The sequence below is a fragment of the Eptatretus burgeri genome, chromosome 17, assembly GCF_056783735.1.
Source record: "Eptatretus burgeri isolate ZD-2024b chromosome 17, Ebu_testis_v1, whole genome shotgun sequence".
NCBI classification, from domain to species: domain Eukaryota; kingdom Metazoa; phylum Chordata; class Myxini; order Myxiniformes; family Myxinidae; genus Eptatretus; species Eptatretus burgeri.
Window position 1 is genome coordinate 3,884,142 of NC_140977.1, and position 27,828 is coordinate 3,911,969.

Below are 27,828 nucleotides of genomic sequence, written 5' to 3' on the forward strand. Positions count from 1 at the left end.
TTACACGGTAATCTCTGTACCCTCCAACCTCAGTATTACACGGTAATCTCTGTACCCTCCAACCTCGGTATTACACGGTAATCTCTGTACCCTCCAACCTCGGTATTACACGGTAATCTCTGTACCCTTTAACCTTGGTATTACACGGTAATCTCTGTACCCTTTAACCTTGGTATTACACTGTAATCTCTGTACCCTTTAACCTTGGTATTACACGGTAATCTCTGTACCCTTTAACCTTGGTATTACACGGTAATCTCTGTACCCTTTAACCTTGGTATTACACGGTAATCTCTGTACCCTCCAACTTCGGTATTACACGGTAATCTCTGTACCCTTTAACCTCGGTATTACACGGTAATCTCTGTACCCTCCAACCTCGGTATTACACGGTAATCTCTGTACCCTCCAACCTCAGTATTACACGGTAATCTCTGTACCCTTTAACCTCGGTATTACACGGTAATCTCTGTACCCTTTAACCTTGGTATTACACGGTAATCTCTGTACCCTTTAACCTTGGTATTACACGGTAATCTCTGTACCCTTTAACCTTGGTATTACACGGTAATCTCTGTACCCTTTAACCTTGGTATTACACGGTAATCTCTGTACCCTTTAACCTCGGTATTACACGGTAATCTCTGTAGCCTTTACCTCAGTATTACACGGTAAGCTCTACACCCTTTTACCTCAGTATTACACGGTAAGCTCTACACCCTTTTACCTCAGTATTACATGTTAGTCTCTGTACGGTCCCCTTTTAATTTACGTCACTTTCTCCAACGCAGACCATCGTGAGATTAAATGAGTTCCTGAAATAGTACACAGCTTGAACCAGGACAAACAAAACACGTTTCAGGAAGAGCAAGGTGGAGAGATAACAGTACTTACCGGGTCCAGACTCCTTCGTCCTCATCCTTGGGTGGACCGACCCTGGACCCGCGGTCTGCGGGAGGACCTCCAGGAACGAGCGCGTTTCCTCCATCGGATCCGTTCGTCGATCCCCGTTTGGTTGGTTCTGTGATCTTCACCCGAGAGATCTCAGTTCATGTCCATGACGCACCGGAGGGGACTGTGAGGGAAAGTGTCGTAAAGTATGTTACTGTCATGCAGTAACGTGGAGTGCAGTCAATGTAAGGTCGTCATGTAGCGTGAGGTAAAGTACGGTCCTGTAAGGTAGAACAGAGTATAACGGTACACGATGGTACGTACATGAGTGCAGTGTGAGGGATTCTGAAGAAAAGCGAACCATGTGCCGCGTACTTCCTCCAAACGATCGTATTCACGATTTCTGGATGACAGATTCTCCACGTTCAGGACATGACCTCAATAATCGGGGCGGAATGTCGTTTAAAGGGAAAATAATAACAATCCTTCTTCAACCAATCACGATAGGGTTAGTGGAGGGAACCTCCTCCACCCTCGGATCTGGACCACGCCCCTTCCCCGATTTCAACCAATCACGATAGGGTTAGTGGAGGGAACCTCTCCTTCCTCGGATCTTGACCACACCCCTTCCCCGATTTCAACCAATCACGATACGGATAGTGGAGGGAACCTCCTCCATCCTCGGATGTGGACCACACCCCTTCCCTTTCTCCGATTTCCTTGTTCCAGGGAAGATTTGAATTATTCCCTCCACCACCGAAGGTGAAGGAGGTTATGTTTTTATCCCTCTTTTGTCTGTTTGTCTGTCTGTGTCCAGGTTATCTCAAAAAGTTGTGGACGGATCCGGATGAAACTTGGTGGACAGGTTGGGCGTGTGACAAGGACGAACTGATTCGATTTTGGTGAAGATCCTGACACGAGAATTATTTAATTTCTAAAGTGATTCTTCACCATTGAGAGATAGGGCCCAAAATGATATAGTACTGTATAGCATGATATTTAAAACATGTATTGGGCCCGTTTGGGGTTCGGGTTCGTTCTCGTGGATCAGGCATTATGTGGTGGAGGTATGTGCTCCACCAAGTGCCCTTGTGGTTTGTTTTTTTTCCTGTTTTTCTTCTTGTTTTTTTTTTATCCTGGACAATGGTTGAAGAGCGGTTCGTGGTAATTAATGTGTTTGGGTTATTACAAAGGTAAATTATACTTCGTGAAACATGATGTTATTAATGTACACAGTACTATAGTAAAGAACACGTGGTTACAAGCAGGTTAATTTCCACCACGTGATGCTATACATATTTACATGGAGAGAATTGGGGTCTTCTCCCCACCCTGAACCCCCAGGACTATGAATTTTTTTTTATCCACCGAAACCCCTCCCCCCTTACTACACTTCTCAATCACTACCAGTACTAGGGGGGAGAGGAGGAGGATTCAGATCGATTGCCTTTGTTTTCTGGCTGAAGAATAAAAAAAAAATCTCAGCAGCAAATGGAGAATCCACCAAGTTGGAAAAGTAATACACATAAAAAATAAATAAATATATATCATCAAATAAATATATAAAAATATATTGTACAGTACATCAAAACAATACAAAACGAGAACAATCTTCGACGTCACCAGCATACCGCCGCCCACATCATTGTACCAAGTTTGATTTAAATCCTTGAACCCAGATTTCAAATATTAAATAATTCTGCCTGCCAGACCATGCATCCGATCAGGTTGAAATTTACAACATATATTCCACATGTCCACTAGATCATAACTGTGACGTTTCACATCGATTGATGAAACGGTTCAAGAGAATTTTTTTTGAGGTTTTCGTTCAATCCAATATGGGTGCCAGACCATGTGACATGTTCATTCTTTGTGAACACCCTCGTATCCCCAAGACTTTGGAACATGTAAGTGAAGTTTCCCCTCGATCTATCAAGCCGTTCTGGAGAAGAAGATTTTAAAATGTTTATTCTTCAAAAAATCAGAGCTGCCAAACCATGTGACCATGACATTATAGGTGGAGAACTTTTTGTTCCTCATGGATAGGCGATCATACATGTAATGTTTCACCTCGATCTGTTCAGCCGTTGCAGAGAAGAAGACTTATGAAGGTTTGATGTTAAAACAAATATGGCTGCCGAACCACATGACTGATGACGTCATCAATTTTTTGCCAATTACAATTTAGCCCAAGTTGACCCTCAAAAATTTTCATACTGATTTGATAAAGCTTTTGCCATATGCAATTGTGATGTCATGACTAAGCCATGTGTGACATCATCAAAAAAATCATACTTGTTTCCCATGGGAAGTACTTCACTTGTGCCAAGTTTCAATTTTTTCCATGGGGCGGTTTCATAGATACAAAGGTCCAAAGTTTTTCTTTTTTCCAACATGGCTGCTACACCACATGACTTATGATGTCATAGTTATCACAAAAACATTCTACATGAGCACTCGCATTTATGGTCAAAATTTTGTGAAATTTCCTTGGTGAAAAAAACCCAAGAACCAGGCTGCTCCGCTTCGATACAACCCCGCTTCGATCGGAAATCTGACCCACGATGTCCTCTATCAAATCAAATTCAGAATGGGTGGCCAATTATGCCCTTGGAGTTTTGCGTTGATCGGATAAGGTTTTTTTTGTCCAACATGGCTGTGAGACCATGTGACCAATGTTGAAGTTTTCAACAAATATTCTCCATGCCGAGTTGATCATATGAAAAAAAAAATATTTCTCTGAAATCGCTCAGCCTTTCAATGGGAGGCTTTGCAGTCATGATCCACTAATGTTGCTGCAAATTTTTTATATAACAATGACCTCATCAGTCACATTGTTTTTAAGGGAGTAATTAAACAATTATGAAACCGTTTAACCTATCAATACTATACTTTGCAGTTATGATCCACTGCGCTTGTTGCATAAATTTTACTTTAAAATAACGTCATTAGTCACGTGGTGTGGCAGTCGCATTGGTGTCAAGGAATATATAAAAAATGATATTTCGGGAACTTCTATAGCGATGATGCAAAACCTTGCAGTTGTGATTCACTGCACTTGCTCCATCTATCCATCCATTGGGACCATACTCTGTACAGAGCGTCGGTGCTGCCGAAGCAGTCTCCTGGGCTATTGGGCACAATCCTGAACGGGTCGCTACAACGACACAGGATACTCGAATGGCTCAATCATCTCAGCAAGTTGGTACTCATTTTCCCGACCTCAGAAGGATGACAGGCTGAGTCAACCCCATCTGGTAGTAATTCAATGGCCGAGCGAGATCCCAAACCATGAAGTCATCAGGCATACTAGGTCCATCTAACACAACATGCTTCACATTGATCTGTTAAGCGGTTTTGGAGAAAAAGGTTTTTTAATTTTCGGTTTACAAACTAACATGACTGCCAAACCACGTGACCGCTGGCATTGCAAATTTGGACTCTGCCCATGATTTGGTAGAGGATCACGTGTGTGAAGTTTCGTTTTTATCGGATAAAGTTCATTTTTATATCCAATATGGCTGCCATACCACATGACTTATGACGTCATATTTCCACACTGCATGCAGCTATATTGTTAGATGATACTTGGTAAATTTCACTTCGATCGGATAAGTGGTTCCAGAGAAAACATTTCATATTTTTCTTCAATCCAATACGGCCACCGAACCACGTGACTTTGCAATTATTCTTTGCCATCTTAGTATCCCCAAGACATGGTGAATATATAGGTGTGTTAAGTTTCTCCTCAATCTGTGCAGCCATTCTGAAGAAGATTTTTGAAGGTTTTAGGGTAAATCCAAGATGGCTGCCAGACCATGTGACCTATGTGGTCATAGTTATCAAACTTTATTCAACATGGCTAGTCGATCATTTATGTGCACTTTCACTTTGATTCATAAAGCGGATCTGGACAAGATTTTTTTCCTTTTTTTTAAACAATATGGCTGCCGAAACTGGATATCAAATCGACACATAAAAATATCCTAGATACTAAAACAATGCATAAAAATATACTGGATATCAAAACAATACATAAAAATATCCAGTATAACAAATCAATACATAAAAAATATATCAAAGAAATACATAAAAATATGCAGTATAACAAATCAATATATAAAAATATATCAAATCAATACATAAACGAGAGGGGGAGCACTCAGTTGAGTGCAAAACCTCCACCGCCAATACTGCAAGATCACTCAAATGAATCTGATATCCTATTCATTCAATTTGACGTCAACAGTGCTCACAGAGTTATAGTTTGCAACTTTCCCTTTTACTTTTAACTTTTACATACTCAATTCATTCGTCGTAACTACATTCCTTGAGACAGAAATTGATTTTACGTGGGTATATCCACCTGAAGTTCCAAAATCAGCCGCAATTATAATTTTGGCATGTTTTTTGTTGGAAATCACTTATAACATGTAGAAATGCAAAAAAAAAAATCGAAATTTTGTTGAAAAAAAAGTTGCAAAATTTTGTTTTTTTTCTCTAACAAATTTTTTTTTTGGGGGGGGGGTTGGAAATCACTTAAAACATGTAGAAATGCCAAAAAAATTCAAATATTTTTTCAAAATGGCCGCCATAGCGGCCATATTGGACTTTGGACCAAGTCCAAAATCTAATGGCATGATCCTTGGAGCATACCTAATCCCCCCACCAAGTTTCGTTGAAATCCGTCGAGGAGTTTTTCCGTAATACTATTCACAAACAAACAAACAAACAAACAGACAGGGGTGAAAACAGTAACCTCCGTCCATCTTCGAGGGCGGAGGTTAAATATATCCTGTAAATCAAATGAAAACATAAAAATATACTGGATATCAAATTAACACATAAAAATATACTGGATATAAACACAATACCTAAAAATATACTGGTTATCAAAAGAATACATAAAAATATACTGGATATCAAATCAATACATAAAAATATACTGGATATCAAATCAATTTATAAAATATACTGGATATCAAAACAATACATAAAAATAAACTGGTTAATTATCAAATCAACACGTAAAAATATCCTAGATATCAAAACAATACATAAAATATAATGGATATTAAAACAATACATCAAAATATACCGGATAACAAATCAATACATAAAAATATATCAAATAAATACATAAAAATATGCAGTATATCAAATCAATATATAAGAATATATATCAAATCAAGAAATAAAATATATACTGTAAATCAAATGAAAACATAAAAATATACTGGATGTCAAATCAACACATAAAAATATACTGCATATCAAAACAATACGTAAAAATATACTGGATATCAAAACAATACATAAAAATATACTGGATATCAAATTAATACATAAAAATATACTGGATATCAAATCAATACATAAAATATACTGGATATCAAAAAATATATAAAAATATACTGGTTATCAAAACAACACATAAAAATGTACTGGATATCAAATCAATACATAAAATATACTGGATATCAAATCAATACATAAAATATACTGGATATCAAAAAAATACATAAAAATATATTGGTTATCAAATCAATGCATAAAAATATACTGGATATCAAATCAATACATAAAATATACTGGATATCAAAATAATACATAAAAATAAATTGTACATCATATCAATACATAAATATACTGGATATCAAAAGAACACATAAAAATAAACTAGTTATCAAATCAATACATAAAAATACACTGGATATCAAAACAATACATAAAAATAAATTGTACATCATATCAATAGAGAACAAGAATGACTGCACTGTGGTCACAACCTGCGACAAAATCCGGTGAGGAGTCATTGGGAAATGCACATTTAAAGCACTTTTAAAAGATGAATAGCACGATTGGGAAACACATTTACTGCGTGATTAAAAGATTAACTCAACACCTCTCATCCATGTCAACCTCTGCCGTGGTTATATCAGAACTATCTGATTCTTAACATGGTCGTGGATTGTTTAACCCCAATATGAGGCCATTCAAAAATTATGTAACACTGTTTTTTTTATTTTTTTGAGCAATCTACGTAACATAAAGCTTGATTACCGTGCGTTCTGACGGGCTTGATGAAACCTTACTATTATTCGACATATGATTCGATTTTTCGGGATCCCACATCAGAAATAACACTCGACCAAAACAAAGCCAATGGAAATGTCATGCAACAAACCCGGATGAAACAAAATGCTTGATTACCTTGCGTTTTCACGTGCCATGCTTTCTGATGTCCCGTGCGTTCTGATGTACCGTGATTTCTGACGGGTTTGATTAAATCTTGCTATTATTCGACATGTGATTCGATTTTTCAGGGTCCCTCATCGTGAATAACACTCGACCCAAATAAAGCCAATGGAAATCTGATGAAACAAACCTAGGCAGTATATAATCAGCAGAGGCTGACAGGCTTTATATCTTAGACTACTATGTCAATGCTAGATTTAAAGTGCAATACAAAATAAGGGACAGCATACATTTTTCATATCCTAAGGAAATGAATAATTTAAATATGTAAGCTTAAAGTAATAAAAATGAGGTTTTATAGTGTTAAAAAACAAACAAACTGGTAACAAGTCGTCTATTAATATATGCACCACCTTACGTAACTTTTCTTAACCTACGTTGACAAAAATATGTTCAACAAGCATACTTTACATTGTTGTAAACATGAAAAAAATATTCGAACATTCATGTCAACAAATTAGGTATTAATTTACTTTTTTATGGGAATTTTTTTTTATTTTCAGCCCACAAACTGTATGTAAGATTGGAAGGATTATGCCTATATTCAATTCACGTTGTACACTCCATTGTGTTGCCACCACACAGCCTCTTCTCTATGCACACGCCATCATTTTGCTAGCCCACTGAATGTGACCTATTAATTATTCGTCAACACCCTGGTATCTTGGGGAACATGTGTGACGTTTCCCCTCGATCCGTTCAGCCGTTTCGGGGAAGATTTTTGAAGGTGTTTATGTTTAAAAAAAATGGCTGCCAAACCGCATGAGCGATGATGTCATCAATCCCCCCCATACAATTTAGCCCAAGATGACTCAAAATTTTTCAGAACGATTGGAAAAAGCGTTCAACATATGCAATTATGAAGACATAGTAAAGCCACCTATGGCATCATCAAAAAAAAATCACAGTTGTTTCCCATGGGGAGTACTTGACATGTGCCAAATTTCAATTTTTTCCATGGAGTGGCTTCAGAGACAGAGGTCCAAAGTTTTTCCTTTTTTTCAACATGGCTGCTACACCACGTGACCTATGGCATCATAATTATCATTTAAACATTCTACATGAGTAGTCACAGTTGTGGTGATAATTTTGTGTCAATTGCATAAGAGATTACAAAGAAAACAGAGAAAATTAGCGTGGAAGGACAGATGTACGTAAATATGGATGGACAGCCCGAAAACATAATGCCTCCGGCGACTTCGTCCAGTGGTGGCATCAAAAAATATATCGAATAAATACCTAAAAATATATTTCTAATCAATACGCAAAATATATATCAAATCAATACGTAAAAATATATATCAAATCAATGCATAAAATATATATCAAAGCAATACATAAAATATATATCAAATAAATAAATAACTAGAAGGGCATTCGGTAGAGCGCATACCTCTGCCACATAATGCCTGATTCACAAGAATATATCATGCCCAATACATTTTTGAGCTGTCATGCTATCTATCATTTTTGGCCCTTTCTCTCAATCTCTGAATAGTAATGAATCACTTGAGAAATTAAATAATTTTCGTATCCAGATCCGGATTTGGATCTTCGCCAAAATCGAATTAATTTGATGTGGTCACACACCCAAACTGTCCAAATTTCGTCTGAATGCGTCCACAACTTTTAGAGATATCATGCTATATATGTTAGTTGAGCCCGATCTCGAAAGAGTGAAGAATCACTTAAAAAACTTCTCGGATCCAGATCCGGATCTTCACCAAAATTGAATCAACTCTTCCTTGTCATACACCCAACCAGATCCTCCAAATCCCCACTCAGCCTGTTCGCAAACTCCTCAGCTACCCTGTCATCCTTGAGCTTGCCAACATCCAGCCTCAGCTGGGATGGTACCAGTCTCCCGAATTTAAGCTGCAACTTCAGAGTTGCTACAACAAGCCTGTGGTCAGGATTGAGGAAATGAGCACGCCGTTAGACCCTGCAGTTCTGGAATATCCTCCAGCAACCAGCAACAAGCACATGGTCAATCCCCTTTGCCACACCACCAGTGTTGGAATACCAAGTCAAGCGATGAGCCTGTGGGTGGTGAAACCATGAACCAGCCAACCTAAATCCATGACTTCTTGCAACATCAAGGAACTTAGTGATATTCTGGCTCACAGTTCTAGACCCATGGGGGATCAGTTCCAGTTGATGCATTGAAATCCCCCGTCTGGAAGGGTATCTCGCCTGGGGGGCACTGATCACCACAGACTTGGAATGCATCCTTCATGGTGAGATCACTCGCCTCAGTCAGTGCATAAACTGAGACCAGGGAAATGACACCGAAGGAGTGACGAATCCTTAGTCTCATAATACGCTCGTTGACCGGTGTTACCTCAATTATCATTGGAGTCAGCTTATTGGACAGCGACAGCAACTCCTTGGGCATGGTAACCATAAGAGCGCCCAGACCAATAGCAGATGTAACCACCCGCCATGATCTCGCCACTCTCCAGTCTCCGAACCTCAGAGAGTGCTGCAATTTATTAATGATTGAACTCAGATGATAACAGAGACAGGTGATCGCCCTCTCTTAGGGATAGGACATTCCAGGCACCCACCCAAAGGGACCACCTCAGGTTACCCAAAGGAGACTGCGGTCTGGTGGACATCACCTCAGCACTACCCCTACACACACTACCGCAATCTGACCCAGGAAGGATACCCTGTGGTTTTCTTCCTTTCATCAAAGAGTGGGGGTCCCGAAGGCTTTGCCCCAATCCCGTCATCTGGTGAGCCACCCTGCGAAGGGCAGCTGCACAGGAGGTACTCCCACAGAGTGGGTTTTCAGATTTCTTTGCAGTTTTCTTTTGTTTTGCGGAGTGAAGGGTTTCACGGTGACCAGAGTGCAAATCCTGCCACCAACCAACTGCAACAAGTAACCCAACTGCAGGAGACATCCACAGACACAGTTGGGCACTAGATCTGGATTGCCTTTGGCTCACAAGGTGCTCCTCCACCATTTAACAGGTTTTGTTTTTAATCCTGCTGGGTCTCCATATCCATCCACTCTTCTCACCGGGAAACCTGGTGGGGGAGATGGTTTAGTCGCCGACAACCCAACCATGAAACAAGTTAGTACAGGTTTACATGGTACTGTAGCAAGTGACAGATCTAATCTGGCCTGACCTGACCTGAGACAGCTGGTGGAGAAGAGGTTGAGAAGGTGCAGGGTGAAATGGCATTGGGATTTGTGGCCCTGGAGAAGGCCTACAACTGTTCTGAGAGCGATGGTGACACTGAGATGAATGGAAGTGCAGGAAGCAGAGGTTGGTGGAAGGGATGTACACGGGAAGAAAGGCAAGAGTTTTGGTTTGTACTGAGATGTCTGAGGAGTTCAGAGTGAACATCGGTTTGAGGCAGGTAAGCTCTCAGCCCAATGTTGTTTATCATGGTGATGGAGCTGGTGAGCAGAAGGTGAGCTTAAGGGTTAGTATGGGGAGAAAACTGTATGCGGACGATCTGGCTGTTGTGGTGGAGAGTGGCGGAAGATGCAGGAAGTACTGGAGGGATGGAAGGAGGCATTCTGGAAACATCGACTGAGGATAAGTATGGAGAAGACTGTAAAACACTTCTTCTGCAAAACACACAATTATAACTAAAAACCCACTCTGTGGGAATACCTCCTGTGCACCTGCCCTAACATGGCAGCTCACCGGATGACGGGATTGGGGCAAAGCCTTCAGGACCCCCATTCTTGGATGATAGGAGGAAAACCACAAGGTAACGTTCTGGGTCAGGTTGTGGTGGTGCTGAGGTGTCATCCACCAGACGTCAGTCTCCTCAGGTGAACCTGAGGCGATCCCTTTGGGTGGGTGCCTGGAATGTCCTCATTTTAAGAGTGGATGATCACCTGTCTCTGCTGTCATCTGAGCAACAGCGTTTGAGCATCAGTATTTCTTCACTCTCTGAGGTTTGGAGATTGGATAGTGGTAAGATCATGATGGGTGGTTACTCCTACTGGTCTGGTCACTGATGGTTACCATGCCCATTGCTGTAGTTGCATCCAATAAGCTGACTCCCATGATAATTGAGGTAACATCGGTTAACGAGCGTATTATGAGACTGAGGATGTGTCACTCTTATGGTGTCGTTTGTCTCGTCTCTGTGTATGCTCCGACTGAGGTGAGTGATCTCACTATGAAAGAGTCATTCTATGCCACGCTCGAGTCTGTGGTTAATTAGTTCCCCAGGTGAGACACTCTTCAAGTCTTGGGGAATTTCAATGCATCGACTGGCACTGATAGGGATGGTTAAGGGACATGTTGGTCCTCATGGTTCTGGAACTGTGAAGCAGAATAGTACTATGTTGCTTGACTTTTCAAGAAGTCACGGGCTTGGGGTGGCTTTTTCATAGTTTTGGCAACCACAGGCTCATTGCTGGATTTGGTATTCCATCACTGGTGGTGTGGCAAAGGAGATTCACCATGTGCTTGTAGATGGTTGCTCGAGGATGCTTCATAACTGCAGGGTCTCCCGGCGTGCTCAGTTCCTCAATGCAGCTCAAATCCAGGACAATGGTACCATTTTAGAGGAGGCTGTATGTTGGCAAGCTAAAGGATGAGATGATAGCTGATGTGTTTGTGAACAGGTTGCATGGGGATTTTGGGATCTGGGTGTTTCAGTGAATCCTGAAAAGTTGTGGAGTGCCTACAAGACTACCATCCTTGATGTTGCCGGTGCTTGCCTTGGAATCCACCATCAGGCGAAGAAGAACTTTGTCTCCTTTGTGAGACTGGATACCATTGGCCAGAGTCGTAGGACCAGGCTTTATGGCAGATCTGAGGTGTTTAGAGAGCTTCATTGAAAAACTGTTCGTTCACTGAGGGTGGACAAGTAGGCCTATGTGCGAGGAATCTGTGAAGGGGTATAGCATCACTTGTGGTCAAGTGATTTTCGGCCAGCTTACAGAGGAATTTGTGCATTGTGTTCCTCCAAGCCTGTCCCTCTGTGTACTGCAGTTAGAGTGGAGGGTGGGTTAGCTCTTGACAGAGGAGTCTGAAGTGAAGGGCCACTTGGCTGGTTACTTTCAGCGGCTGTACCAGGCTGACCCACCAGCTGTTGAGTTGGATGTCAGGGGTTACTATCACTATTACTAGGATGCCCCCTGGAGGATTCTTGGTCTTCGTGGGGTGCCACCAAAACTGATCAATCTGATTTCTGAACTATACTCTTGTACTGAGAGTGCTGTGAGTGTGGTGGTTCCATTTCTGACTTATTTCCAATTGTTACTGGAGTTCATTTTTTTGAGTGTCTGCAGCCGCTGGAATAACGGAGTCGGTAATTGGATTTTTCAGGGACCCATTGTGTCCCAGATTTGTAGGGTAGGTGTAAGCACCTCCCCGCCCCCCCCCCCCCATTGAGCTACCCCACCAATGAGCCTTATTGTGACACGCCATCTCATGATGGTTATCACCGTGTATGTTTTGATTTACCACCACCGAATTACATGCTGTACAAACACCGTTTGTTTGTACAGCATGTAATCATGAATCTATCATTTTTGCACACAGGACAGAATTACATGTAATCCTACATACACGGTTATCACCGTGTATGTAGGATTAGTGGACGGACCCAGGAGGGACATATTTGCTTGCAGGGATTGGAGGGTTAAAAAAAGCCAGAGTAAAATTAGGTTAGAGGGCCTGAAGGGCGGTTGGAGTAGTATAGAAGGGTTAGTGGGGCAGAAAGGTTAGGGCCGAAGCCTGTCACCTGATCTGCTGCTACCACGTGTCTCTGCCCCCCACTTTGAGAATGAGATCAACAAGAGGCCGGCCAGGAACACCTGATGGCCGGATTTGCCTTTGCCATGCCTGTTTGTCTGCCGCCCTTGTCATGCCTCCCCAAGGACAGTCATTGTTTGTCGACTAAGGACCATTTTTGCAGCGATGTCAGGCACCTGCTGAAGGATCCTGTTTGAAGACCAGCATGAAAGAGCACAGAGTGTTTGAGCCCATCTGGTTAAATGTGTGGAAGTAGAATTGAATTTAGAATTGTGTAGATATGTGTCAAGTTAATGTGTCGGAAGAGTTACACAACGTATTAGTTTTCATTATTTTCCTTCGTAGGGACATGTATGAAATTGTTCCTGTACAAACAAATGTCACACTCAGGGATCCAATAGGAAAGGTGTTAAAGGGAACTACACCTGACACGTACTGGAACCGGCAGTCTTGGCATGAGTCTGGTACAGAGGAGGGGGTGGTGTTGCAGTTTTTGAAGACCCCAGGAAGTTGCATCCAACACGTAAAGGAACCCTGGAGTTAAGATATTTCAGTAGTATTTTGTTGAGATGGATGACCTTTCCTCTGATATCAGTGGACAGGGAAATGCATTGTGTTTGTACAGCATGTTGAAATCCCCTTTGTAATTCTGGGGTCCTGAGTTTGAGCCCCGCTGGCCGCTGAGTTAACATCAGGGTGGTTGACTCAGCCTGTCATCCTTGCGAAGGTCGGCGAAATGAGCACAAGTATACTGGTAACTATCCCTGCAGGGTCGAAGGCGACAAAAGGGTTGGTGTCAGGAAGGGCATCTGGCCGTATAAACATTGCCAAAAGAAAGGGTACCATGATTGGAGCCCACAAAAAAGCTGACCCCTGCTCAAGGATAAAGGCTTTCAAATAGTGTAATGATGATGATTCTAAATGGTAAGATAGCTCAAATATATCGTTTAAAATATAGACTTTTATAGCATACTAGACGACCCGTGAACCCGTTGGGTTCCCGTTGTAACAGCGGTTGATAAAAAAAATCATTTCCAAACAATAATAATAATAAAGGATAGCTCCAGCGAACTATACCGCTGAGGTTGTTTGTATTGATCAAATTCTCCCGAAGAGTACTTGACTGAATCGGGAACTGATTTTTTAATAATTTTTTTGTTGCCTGATTTGAACGAAGCTTGATACTGCACACCGCAGGAGAATGGAGTGAGGTGGCACTAAAATTTTTGCGCTTTCCTGTACTGTTTTGGCTGTATTTCAGGAACATACATACATATTACATACATATTTACAAGATGAGAGTTTTAGTAATATATAAATGAGAGGTGAGAGGTGGGGGTGTGCAGGGAAGGGTGTCTCTGTTTAAACTCCATTGACACTATTTGGGTATAAAGAAGTAAGAGTAAGAGAGTCGAGGGGTGGAGGGTTGCAGTTCGACAGGGAGTCCCAGAACCAAGAGTCCTCCACTATTTACCATCATTAACCCTTCCCAACCCAACCCTTTTACTCCCAGGTTGCAGTGTTTCCTTTCCTCCTCTATTCCTGTTCATTCATTCCCTTGCTGCTGTCTCCGAGTTGCCCTGCCAACCTCACAATCAGTTCATATCACCCCCCCCCCCTGCTCTTGCATGAGCCTCAATATTGTAGAAAAAAAATCACCTCATAATTATACTTATAATAATAATAATAATGACACCCAAATATATTTTGAGAAATAAAATTGCAATAAAAGAAACACCACGAGATACAGATACTTTTAATCAACATTCCGGTTAAACCTTCATTGTAAAGCAAACTACATTCACATTCAAACACTACGATGTACATGATGAAACATTCCAACACAACATTACTTTCTATCTTGGGGAAGAACCTCTGCTTCACAAGTGTATTATTTGAGTTTAGAATGCCTGATCTTTCGGTAAATGAAAACACAGGTGTACAGGCAGATGAAACTTGTTGAAGGAAGCACAATGATAAATATCTCATTAGATTTAATAATTTTGTGCTATATTGACATTTCATCAGCTTTATTTCTTGCAAGGGAAGCATTGTTTATTTCAAATTGTCTCAAGAAAAAATGAAAGAAAAAAAGAATTAAGTTTGTGCTGTTTTGGGGGCAGGTGGCACTTCTTCAGCATTTTGCTTTCGTGCAAAGCTCTGTTTCATATTGAGATTTTGATATTCTTCCTCACTGGCAGAGGTACAATCAAACACATTTTCAGCAAACTTTTACCCTGTTCATTAAGTATGGAAGATACTGGATTGTTCGTACCTGAAATATGTTGACCTACATCAGAGCAAGGGAATGCCCACTGTGGTTCTGATGTGTAAAGTGATCATATGACCTGGACGTGACGCACCAATCAAACCATCTTGCTCTTGAATTCTGGAACTTTAAGCAGATTCCCTGTTCCTCAGTGTGGCCACTGATTTATCCAATCTTTCTCCTAAGCCTTTTCCAGCCAAACTGGACTTCTCTACTTGGTTGGAATCTCCTTCAGGAGGTGGAGCCCGAGTCCTTTCATGATACAAAGCCTCCACATTCATGTTTGGAATCACATTGAGGACCACGTTCTGATGATTTTGGCATTTCACTGCATTCTTTATGGCTTCCAATTACCTGGAACTTGGATGACTCTTTTGATTCAGATGACATTTCTCTACTTGGTTGTGATTTCCATTTGGGTGTTTCAAAAGTCCTCTCAAATCTTAAAGTAGCCATCTTCTGTTTTTGGAGGAACACGTCTCAAGGAAGAAGTTGTGATGTTTTATTGTTCTCATATATTTGTTTCGAGGGTTCTTTATAGGATTGTTACTGATGCCCAGCCCCTGTCCCTATGTAATTCGTTGAAAAATCCCCCAAATTGTCAAACTTTCATTGAGGTTCGGTTTTATTACTACATTTGATACAACTATCATAGGCAAAATGTCAGCACTCCACAAGTTCGGAGAATTTTTCAAATTCTGGTACTCGACATTTTTCACAATACTGCATTATTTATGCCAAAGGTGCTGGGTGCTGACACCAATAATGAGCAATTCCATTCTTTCCTTGTTCTACCTGAGTACCGTGTTGGTTCACATTGCCTTGTTTTCTATGTTCACACTTGATGGAATGGACAGGTCATAAGTGAACACGACTACATCCTCGTTTTGAACAATCACATCTGGTTCATGCTTCCATGATCTTTCTCACCATGGGATATTTTAAGTTTTTGCAGATTTGTGAGTGGATTACTCTGCAGACATTGTTGCACCTTCATATGTACAGCTGCTCTTAAATGAGTCATTTTTACACCTCGAGAGAAGATGATGGATGGTGTTTTCTGTTTCTAGCATGCAGAACCTATAGTTGTCTGATGAATCCCACAATAATCTTCAAGCCATTGGTATGGTGTCCTTGGTCTTGGACGTTTATTATGACTCATTAGTCCATCCTAGTACAGCTGACATTTGCTTAGCTACTCCAATGAGCCTTTTTGCCTATCACTAATCTGTCCAGCTATTTTCATAATCTTCCTACTCTTTTTCCGTTCTCCAAATTGTCAGTGTACATTTATCTCCGTCACTGGTCATGTTTTCACCCCCGTCTGTCTGTGAGAAGGATATCTCCAAAAGTAAGGGACATATTCGGATGAAACTTGGTGGACAGGATGGGTGCGTGACAGGAACAAAACGATTCAATTTTGGTGAAGATCCGATAATTTTTCAAGTGATTCTTCACCATTTAGTGACGGGGCTAAAAACGATATATAACACGATATCGCAAAAAGTTATGGACGAATTCGGAATAAAAAAAACCTTGGTGGACAGGTTGGATGTGTGACAAGGATGAATTGATTCATTTTTGGTGAAGATCCGAATCCAGATCTGGATACGAGAATTTTTTAATTCTAAAAGTGATCCTTCACTATTGAGAGATAGGGCCAAAACACGATAGCTCAAAAAAATCCCTGCTACTAATGTGCACTTGGCATATTTCTCTCAGCCAAAATCCATTTAAAGGTCCTCAGAGTACCGTTTTATTAATTCCAGTTGTTCTGCCAACTTTTCATCCTTCAGTGAAAAGAGCTTTAAATCACCCATATGCGGTGGATGCATCACATTTCCTGGTCCTTTAGATGTTCTTCCATTGGAGGTTTGGATGTGTCCGTGTCCGTTCAAGAGGTTACTCAGTGGTTACAAGTCTAGAAAAAAACAGGAGGGGGAAAGGCTGTCACCATGGAAAATCCCACATCAGATCTTCACTCCTGGAATTTTGTACTCTCATATCAATGTGGTGTTCTAGAGCTGCATTCCTTTCTCGGTTTTGATTATTTGAGGGTTAATCTTGTACACTTACATGCATTTTATCATCCATGACTGTAGGATACTTTCAAAAGCTTTTTGCAGGTGAGCCAGGCTGTAGACAATTGGGTGCTTTGCAATCTGCAACTATGGTCTTGTTCAGTAGCAGTAATAGGTGGTGTATTATTGTACATCATCCTTTCTTCCATCCCTTCTGTCAGAGATATGAGTGATGTGACCTCCTTGTTGTGTTCGGTGGTGGTAAATCATTTCTGTGATGATTCCTGTTAAACATTTGTATGCTGTTGGAAGACATGTTATATTTGTGAGTCTACATTTGTGATTCTTCGCATTTTGTTATGAAGGTGTTACTTTCTGTGAGCCATTCATCCATTGCCTTTTTCTCTTGGACAAGTTAATTGAATGGTCGAACACAGTGATCGAGAAGAGCATCAAGTTGCTTTTGACAGAAGTTTGGAATCCACTGTGTGTAGTCTGTGATGTTTACGTAAATTTGATGAACATGTAAATGCCTTACTGCACACAGAACACTCAAAGGGTTTCTCTCCTGTGTGGATTCTGTGATGTTGACGTAAAGTACCTGACTCACTAAATGCCTTTCCGCATTGTGAACACTTGTAGGGCTTCTTTCCTTTGTGTCTCGCTTGATGTTTATAGAAGCTCGATGAATGAGTATAGGCCTTGTTGCACATAGAACACTTATAAGGCTTCTCTCCAGAGTGTATTATTTGATGTCTCGATAAATATTGTGAAGAAGCAAATGCCTTGTTGCAGACAGAACACTTGTACGGCTTCTCTCCCGTGTGTATCCGTTGATGTATATACAAATATGATGTAGTGGTGAAGGTCTTGTTGCAAACAGAACATTTGAATGCATCGTTTCCTGAGTGAGTCTTTCCTGCGTGAATTCTCTGATGGTTACGTAAAGTTGATGAATGAGCAAATGCCTTATTGCAGACAGAACACGTGTAGGGTTTATCTCCTGTATGAATGTCTTCATGAGAACGTAACGTTGATGAATAAGCAAATACCTCGCTGCACACAGAGCACTTAAAGGGTTTCTCTCCCGTGTGGATTCTGTGATGTTTACGTAAAGTTGCTGACTGATTAAATGCCTTGCCACATTGTGAACACTTGTAGGGTTTTTCTCCTGTGTGTATTCTTTGGTGTATTTTAAATGGCGTGATATAGGTAAAATCTTTATTGCAAACAGGACATGTGAGCTTCTCTCCAGTGTGTATTCTTTTATGTATTTTCAATGACGTGATATTGGTGAACTCCTTATCGCAAACAGAACACTTGAATAGTTTCTCTTGCTGGTGTATTCTCGTATGTACACGTAGAGATGACGAACACGCAAAAGCCTTGCTGCACATAGAACACTTGAAAGGCTTCTCTCCTGTGTGCATTCTTTTATGTACATATAGAGATGAAGAACAAGCAAATGCCTTGCTGCACATAGAACACTTGAAAGGCTTCTCTCCTTCGTGCATTTTCTTGTGGACATTTAAATATGAAGAAGACGCAAAGGCCTTGCAACACACAGGACAATTGTAAGGTTTCTCTCCTGTGTGTATCCTTTCATGCATTTTTAATCGTGATAAATGGGAAAAATCCTTATTGCAAACATAACACTTGAAGGGCTTCTCCCCGGTGTGGATTTTTTGATGATGATATAAATACGATGAAGAAGTAAAAGCCTTGCTACACACAGAGCAGTTGTAAGGCTTCTCACCTGTGTGCACTCTTTGATGGATTTTCAAATTTGAGAGATCAGCGAAGGCCTTTTTACATAAGATGCACTTGTAAGGCTTCTCTCGTGTGTGGATTTTTTGATGCGTTCTCAAACGTGAAGCAACAGCAAATGCCTTATTGCACAAAGAACACTGGAAGGCCTTCTCTCCGGTATGTATTGTTTGATGTGTTTTTAAACCTGAGGGATGATTGAAAGCCTTGCTACACAAAGAACACTTGAAAGGCTTCTCTCTCTTCTCTCCCGTGTGGATTATTTGATGTGTTTTCAAGCGTGAAGCAACAGCAAATGCCTTGCTGCACAAAGAACACTTAAAAAGGTCCTCTCCCTTCTCTCTCATGTGTATTCTTTGGTGTCTTTTCAAACGTGAAGCATGAACAAACATCTTACTGCACACAGAACACTGGAAGGGCCTTTCTCCTGTGTGTATTTTTTTATGTCGCCATAAATTTGATGTACAAGCATAACTCTTGTTGCATTCAGCGCATGTGTAGGGCTTCTCTCCGGTGTGTATTATTTGATGCCGCTTCAACCGTGAGAGGAGAGGAAAACGTTTGAAGCATTCCGAGCACTTGTATGGCTTCTCTCCTGTGTGTATCCTTTCATGCGTTTGTAAAGTTGATAAACGAGGGAAAGCTTTGCTGCACACAGGACATTTATAAGGCTTCTCTCCTGTGTGTTTTACTCGATGATAATTCAAAGATGATAACCAATAGAATTCCTTGTTACACACTGTACACTTGTATAACTTCTCACGTTTGTGTAATGTTTGACATCTCTTTAAAGATTTTAATGAGCTAAACGTTTTCTTGCATACAGAACATTTGTGTGGCTGCTTCATCCTTTTGGTTTTCTTGAATGTGGTAATACAATTGTTGGTCTTGGTCACCGCACTGTCAAGTTTGTTGACTTCCTGACAAGAGGTCTGCGTCATGTTCTCATTTAAAGAAACTTGTGTGTCAAACAACTGAAAACTTGACTTGGACCAAGAAACCATTTTCAATTGATTCTCTGAAAAGAAAATTCAGAAAAGCATTAAAAAAACAAAAATCACTATTCCTGTGAAACTTGCAACAACAAGAACAAGCTGAATACCATGAATAACCCCAAAGTTGAATGAAAGCTGATTACCAAATGATGTTGATACTTGGGCAGCCGATTACCGGACAATATAAACGCGTGAGGCCACTCGAAGCAAAGACCTCCATTCTCCAGAGAAATTTATATCCAACATCATCACACGATTTTCAAACCCGCGCTCATGGCCGTTAAACAAATACTCTGAATTCTTGTAAATCATGGCTTTCTCCACAAAGTGTCGGTATTCAACAGAAAGGACCCTAGGACCACCGGAAAGTTAAATCTCTCGCGAGATAAGGCTAACATAAGGCGTCATGTTGCCTGCACGACTGCACGGTGTCATGTGACCCGCCAGCTCGCGGGTGTTCGCTGACCCTCGCTCGCTGACCCGTCCGATGAAATGTTTTAACAACATTTTAAAACGCCCGTTTTTCGCCGGAATTCCTTTGGACATTTGTAGAGCAGGTCACCAAACCTTCGAAAATATAAGCCAAGATCGGATAGACGCTACTGATAAGCAGTCCCCCAGGGGGACATGGTATGTCAAGGTCAAGCAGTGAACGGAAAGCATGTGGTGTTCCTTTCAATACCCAATGGTTATTTGAATTTAATACATTTTCCTCATGAAAAGTGTGTTTCTGCTCATATTTTACAAAAATTATCTACACCAGAAGGTCCCAAAAAATGAGACCAGAAATCGAATAGAACTTAAGATAGCCTTGTGAGGTGGCATGGAAGCCAATGGAAGCCTCCTCTCGGTGCAAGGCATTCCACACAGACCGGGGATACAAAACATTAAAATTTCACAAATCTTGATGAAACTGAGTGTGAATCAACCTTAGCGACGAAACATAAACGCGTGAGCTCGAGTGGAAACCAATGGATTTCAACGAGGCCAATGGAATCAAACAGCAACCGCTACCCACGTACAGTACACAATGTGCAAACGGTATAAAATATGATTTTTACAAACTTTATGTGTTAATCAACCTTAGTGACTGCGAAAAGTGAAAACAGAATTTAAATTGAACTTAAAAAAAAACAACAATTTGAAAACCCCTCCGAATTGACAGAGTCAAACGTCGGGTTCACATGGGCTGAGCAGACCAATCACAGCAATGACGTAAATGTGAGGAGAATGAGGAAAAGGAGAAAACAATTTGAAAACCCCTCCTATTGACAGAGTCAAACATCAGGGTAACAAAAGAAAATGTATAATGAACTATTTCGATTTTGAATTGGCCCAATATCTGTGCTCATCTGTCACAAGGGGGAAGCGACATATGAAGCATTCCATAAACTGCAGAATTTAAAACCTTCCCAATAACCAACTTTGTTGTTCTATCTTCGTGCTTTCACTCGTTGACATGAAAGATACGGAGGCATGTCGCAAAAAGAGCAGTGTAAGTCAGAAAAACTGGACGATCTGCCACATGACAAGGGGCAAAAAATAAAACAAACAAAAAAAAAACTTACGGCCTGGATTATTCACCACCATCAAGTATCAGCCCGCAAATGGAGCGATTGATATGCCTCTGCTGGCATTAGCTGTCAACCTACTGTTACGTTTGATCTCGATTGACGATCACATGAGAGACAGCATGAAAGAGACATCAGATACCTGTCCTGGTGTATAATATCTTCAAAAGGCAAATACCCATTGACCTTGTGAACCAAATCTGTAATCAGTTTATCTTTGTATGAGAATCTATACTTGCACTACTTTTGGTTCAGATCCCTTCACATTCAGCAGTAAAGAGGAGAGAGCACAGCCAATCCCCATAGGTTGGCATCCATGAGGAGGAGCAAATTCCTCCTTCGGAAATTCCCCGCTGAGTGCAGTGAGAAAAGTGTCATCATTGATGTGACGTCGCTGGTACCCAGAGTACCCTGGGAAGTGACCGCACTTCCACCAAGCTTATTGGCTGTGTTTCTCTCATCACGTATGTTCGTCTGTATGTCCATCTTTGTGTGTGGCAGCTCTACAACGAGCATCAGATCATGTAAAAAAAAATAAAAATAAAATATATATATATATATATATATATATATATATATATATATATATATATATATATGTGGTTCACAAGTTGTTACAGTAAAAAGGATATTACTAAAAACGAACTGCAATTGTAAGCAGTCAGGGGATTAGTGACGATCTTGAAAGGAGCCCTTGGGCCAAGACTTTGAGAACAACAAAACTTCACAGCTTGGTCCGTGAAACGTGATCACTTATCAAAATGGAGGTGGATAATTTGAGACCAGGAAGGACTCTGTTCCACATTCTGAAACCTGCATCTGGAGATAACAACGAATGACACACACAAACACCTCCTCTGTTTTTTTGATGCAAGTTACACCTGCATATCCACTTTGCACAAGCCAACCTGACTGCACAATGTGTTTTACCTTTGAGAGGTCAGGTCCAGACCTCAATGTTCAAGGGGAGGTATCACAGATCAGACAAATGTACCACATAATTAATCTAAAAGTGTACACTGGATCCCTCAATGACCAATTTCACCAAAGACATGATGCCTTCTAATGCACAGTTTCACAGGAATACATGAGAAAAATTGCACCCGACCAGCAGGCTTTGGTCGTCGAAGGATCTTGAATGAAATGCAATTATCTTTTGCAGGATTATGCAGTAATTTTGAATGCAAATTCGGGCTTGAAATCAGAACTTATCTTTTCAAACGTAGACTTATCCTCAAACACTCGACTGATGTTGAACTTTTAATAATTGATGACAATGTGGATGAAACAGTCTTGAAACTTTAACTTCAGGTTCCTGCTCAATGCTAACGAACAAACACAAAAACAAGGTATGTAAAAAGTGCTTGGTAATTTAAATGCAACAGATATGTCCTTGTTACAAAAAGAAGCTTCAGCGGGTGCACACTGTACAAGCAGATCCATCCTTCAACACGGCCTCGAATTTTGGCATTTAATCACTAATCAAAGAAAACAAGTCGATCATTGCCATGTGTTCTGTGGTATCTTGAGTATTGTTTACAAATCGTTTACATCGTGTTCTCTGTGGTTTTTATTTTTATTTTTTACACTGTGTATTCTGTGGTAGAGCTGTGCTCTACTTACCTTCAAGCAGCTGAGCAGCATTCTTCAGCTCCGTGGAAGGAGAGTCACAAGGTTCCTTCTTTACACCGGCATTACTCAAGTCATCGTGGGAATTCTGATTGAAGTCATTTTGCAAATTTTCTATCTTTACTGGATGAACTTTATCTGTAAATAATGTGATCTCATGTCATTTCAGGAAAGAGATAAAATGAATACAACTAAAAAAAAAAACATGATTTTGAAATGAAATGGTCAAATCTCCAACAAAATAAACCATATGCTTATTCAATCAAAATGTTATTCTGCTTTCAATACAAAATGCCTTTTGTTTCAAAGAACAATGAGGAATAAAACAAAGAATAAAAAATATATATATTATTTTTAAATTCAGATTTGGAGCAATTTCAACAATCACATGAAAAGTAAAAAGAAAAACAATTTGTTCGTCATAAAACAAAGTAAATTAAAACAGGGAAAGTATTTCTAAGACTTTTTGTCAAGAGCACAGCACAAAATACAAGGATCAAGGTGCATAGGAAGCAAAATGATAAAAGGAAGTAGGTTCACAAACTACCAGATGGTTTGTGGGACAAGGAGGAAATGAGGACTAACACCAGTATGGTCAACAATGACCCGGAGAGGAACAGATTGGGAAAGATTGAGCATGTGTCAAAAGGATTGTTGATGTATACATGGGTGATTGCATGAGGTAGTGATAGGCAACGCATCCGGAAGACTAAAATGAGAGCGATGGAACGACGGACACAGGTTGATGACAACACAGTCGGGAGAACAAGGAGGTGAATAAATGCAGGTGGGAACTCGTCTAGACATTGGGAAGATGAACAGGTGAAGGTGTCTGGAGGAACACACATGACCGCGTGGGACTTGTCGATGGTAGAGGAGCAAGACCAGATGTAAGCTTGTGAAAATAGAGATACCACTTACTTGCCACTGGTAGGAGAGTGACAGTCCTTGGAAATTTCCCTCCTGCCTCAACATACCAAAGGTGTATAATGCATTGCTTTTGGTTGCGTCAAGAGGAGCAAAGATGGAAGCATGAGCACAGCATGAGTGAAAAGTCATACTCCATGGAGGACAGTATTAAAGCCTATTACACCGTGATATGATCAGGGTGGCTAAGGAATGGCTTAGCTTGATGGAGAATACCCAGATGATGACTGGTCTTAGATTCTAGCTCAGATCATCCTATTAAAGCTGATGGCAGATCATGAAACCAATGACTTCAAAAGACTGCACATGTTCCAGTGGCTGTTCAGAAAAGTGTATTGGACAGAGGTCTTCCCATGTGGAAAGATAGTGAGACTATGTGATTTGCCGATGTTGAACGCCATGTTGCAAGTACCTGACCAGCACATTATCTGGTCCAGGTCTGATGAAAGATTCAGCAGTAACCAGTCCTTCAGAGGTCTGATGAATCATTCTACATCGGCAAAATGATAAAGTTGTTTTTTCAAGAGAATTAGACAGCCAGGAGGTACGATTGATGTTTAAACAATGAATGTGGTCATTATTGGTTAGATATTTATATGGTGTGCTATCCTGATGAGGGTAAATAAGGCCAAATTCAGGATGGCATGTCATCGAAGTCATGGGGACTCCCAATTGTATGACCATGAATTCTGACCCTTCAGGGTTAAGATGTGTGTTTGATTGACCAGGTGCTTCAGGCTTCAAGCTGAGGGGGATGTGTTTAGCAATTGGACAGTTTTGCTGGTCATGGGGTCAAGGTACATGTCCCAAGCTGTTTCATGTTTTGATTTTTTTTAATATAAAAAGGTGCCTTCATAAAGAGGGTAAATAAGCTCAAAATCCAGATAGGTGGCTTCATTTGTTGTTTATCCAGTGTTGACCAAATAATCTGTTTGACAAAGTTGCCAGGCTGAGGCCTCAGAGTTGGAGGTGACGGTTTGGAGTAGGACTCTATGTCCATTGGAGATCGGGGGAGTGCTAGTCACACTCCATACATTTTGATTTATCCGCCGATAGCACCACGTGCCTTCTGGTTGATTGGTTTGCCTTAGCGGGAATAATTGTCTGGGTGGCAGAGGGACTGTTGTTCTTTGCAGATTATGCGGTTTTACCGTGTGAGACATAATCCGTGGCTGAAGCTCAGAGGCGGCGTTGGTCACTTGGAGGACCCATGCAAAACACAATAATGGCCCAGTGGGGTCCCTGTCCATCTATCATCACACTAATATATGCATTTTGACATCAGTCTGTCTGACGTCGATGTATTTGGTCATTACTTAAGCAATCTCAACCAATTAAACTTGCCAAGAGGACTACGGGTCACAAGGCAAAGGTCGTAGTGACTTAATTTGCCCTTCTCACCAGGAATTCTGAAGGTGGTGTGACACAAATTATCTTCATAAATGGATACTGTGTTGCACCGCTTATGGTGGTGGTGGGAGAGGGTATTACGAGTGACGCTTCAGAACCCTCAATTGCATCACGACTCACGAGTAAGAGGACTCAGTGTTATTGTCACACTCGGTTAGCCTATGTGGCTTTAGCCTCGATTGCACAAAAAATCCGGAGGAATGCCCATTTTACTGCCTTTTCTGCATTTGAAAGGTGTATAAACAGCAGCTTCAGCGTCATTCCACCTTATCATGCCATTTTTCCAAGGATATCTCAGAATAATGAAACAGTATATAAATAATAATATTAACATGACAGTATTGTAAAATAATAATAGGTAAAAAAAGACACAAAATGTCATAGCCCCTGTTGTTTTTGTAATTTGTTGTATGGAGTTAAAGGGTTAGCCCATATTTATGTACAACTAAAATGGCCACCAGTCTACCAGTCAACTATCTTTGATCAGATTGCACAATAAAGTGAGAGGCATGTGTATGCCATCATGTGACTGTGCTTATGCTAAGTTTGAACAAAATCAGACCATGCATGGCTGAGAAATGGTTGGGGACACATTTAAGTAACAAAATGGCCACCAGTCAGCCATCTTGGATGCGATGTCAACAAAAAAATGACGTGCATATGTAAGGCATCGTTCATTATCTGTGTGCCAAGTACGAATAAAATCGGTCTACCTATGTCAGAGATATGATTGCGGACGCACACACGCACGGACACGAAATCCAAATCCATAAGCTCCCGTTTCGGACCAAGTCCAATGGAGGCTAATTATAAAAAGACAATAATTGGCAGTAATAAAAAAGAATAACGTGATCCCCCCCCCCCCCGCTGGCCGCTCCCATAGATAAATATGAAATTATTTTATGTCATTAGAGTAATGATAACCTCCTTATCTCACCGCCAGCCGTAAACCTAAACTGACGTAAAAATCTGAACCATGGGGTGTGTTCCATTATCAATCAGCTTGCTATCGCTTGCTAGTCAGCCGTTCCTTATCAATTGTGTCGTTGGACTGCTTGCTTGGTGCTCAAGTCACATGGTGAGCACTCTACAAGCTGATTAGTAAAGGAACACACCCCAGTACATGTGCTCAGCCTCGGACCCTTCTCTGGTTCTGCCGTTTTTGTCATGAAAAAAGTTAATTTTGGGTGATTTTCACCCTTTTTTCTCTTTTTAGTACTGCTGGGGTAGTTTTGTTTCATCCTTGGGACAGGTGCTCTGATTTCAAAAAAACCACAAATTTCCACCATGTGCTTGGGTTATTTCATTTACCAATGAGGGGTTGTTTTGTGATCGTACAATAAATTGTAGTGTGGATTTCCTTAACAATATCAAAATGTATTAAAATGAGGAATTATACAAATTATATTGAGATTATTGTTGCGTTTGTATACATGGAAATGTAGTTATTATTCCAATGGTTTCCACTAACTTGACCTCACCCCCCTAATTTTGCAATAGCCATGTCAAGTTAAACATCAGAGAAAACATATTTTTAATCGATTCATTATGTGACAATGCTTTCTTTCCTTGAGATGGAGCATTCCTTTTGCGATGTGTTTATCACCACTCACAAGTTGATTGTTTTGCTGGCAAAGTGAGAACCCACCCTCTAGGGCTCCATATCAAAAGATTGTGAATCACGATCGGTCGTGTGGGGGGGGGGGCCCTTGTCATCTCGGGGCCCCGTACAATTGCACAGGATGCACGCCCCCCCCCCCAACACCGCCTTTGCTGATGCTCACCATTACAGCCAGGAGGTACGATTGATGTTTAAATGATGAATGTGTTCATCATTTAGTTTGATATTTATATGATATGCCATCCTGATGAGGGTAAATAAGCCCAAAATCAGGATAGGTGGTTCCATTTGAGGTTTAGCCAATGTCGATCATATAACCTCTGCCCGTTTGACAGTCGCCAGGCTGAGGCCTCCTAGTTGGAGGTGACGCATTGATGTAGGACTTATTCATGTCCATTAGTTATACAGCTAATCCAAGGTAAATATGTGTGAAAAGATCATTTCTGACATCTTCATAATTTATAGAATTTGCAACTAATTTGTCACAGCTCTGGGCGAAAGAGTTTTCATGTGTTCTTTGAACTGGAGCTGGCCATTGGCCTGCTTGCCCCTCTCACGCTATAGGGTGTAGGCTGGGCAGGTCTATGTAGGCATTTACTTTTTAACAAGGATGTAAAAATATACTTCCTTTTCTAGGTGCGTTTTCAGGTGATGAATGAAATTGTATGTTGTCGAAGAACCATAAAATATTTTTTATGCCACATTTTAGACAAAGAGCGCTTCTTTTCGTGGAA

General features: G+C 40.7%; 2 protein-coding genes across 5 annotated transcripts in view; both read right to left on the reverse strand.

Moving 5' to 3' along the window:
* The window catches only part of LOC147009134 (uncharacterized), a 99,520-nt gene extending 98,120 nt beyond the window's left edge, over positions 1-1,400 (reverse strand). Inside the window, exons 1-2 of the mRNA XM_085862983.1 lie at positions 1,216-1,400; positions 895-1,075 (exon numbers count right to left, since the gene is read on the reverse strand). Of these exons, the coding sequence (XP_085719109.1) occupies positions 895-988 (94 nt within the window). The 5' untranslated portion in view covers positions 989-1,075; positions 1,216-1,400. The remainder of the gene's footprint in view (positions 1-894; positions 1,076-1,215) is intronic.
* A 15,465-nt stretch (positions 1,401-16,865) lies between these two features.
* LOC147009135 (uncharacterized) overlaps positions 16,866-27,828 on the reverse strand; it is a 36,965-nt gene continuing 26,002 nt past the window's right edge. For 2 of the 4 annotated variants that reach the window (XM_085862749.1, XM_085862748.1), the window contains exons 5-6: positions 23,131-23,274; positions 16,866-19,959 (exon numbers count right to left, since the gene is read on the reverse strand). In XM_085862749.1, coding sequence (XP_085718875.1) covers positions 17,627-19,959; positions 23,131-23,274 — 2,477 coding nt within the window. In that variant the 3' untranslated portion in view covers positions 16,866-17,626. Of the gene's footprint in view, positions 19,960-22,131; positions 22,833-23,130; positions 23,275-27,828 lie in introns of those variants that run through there. The other 2 variants (XR_015052981.1, XM_085862750.1) reach the window with 2 other exon arrangements.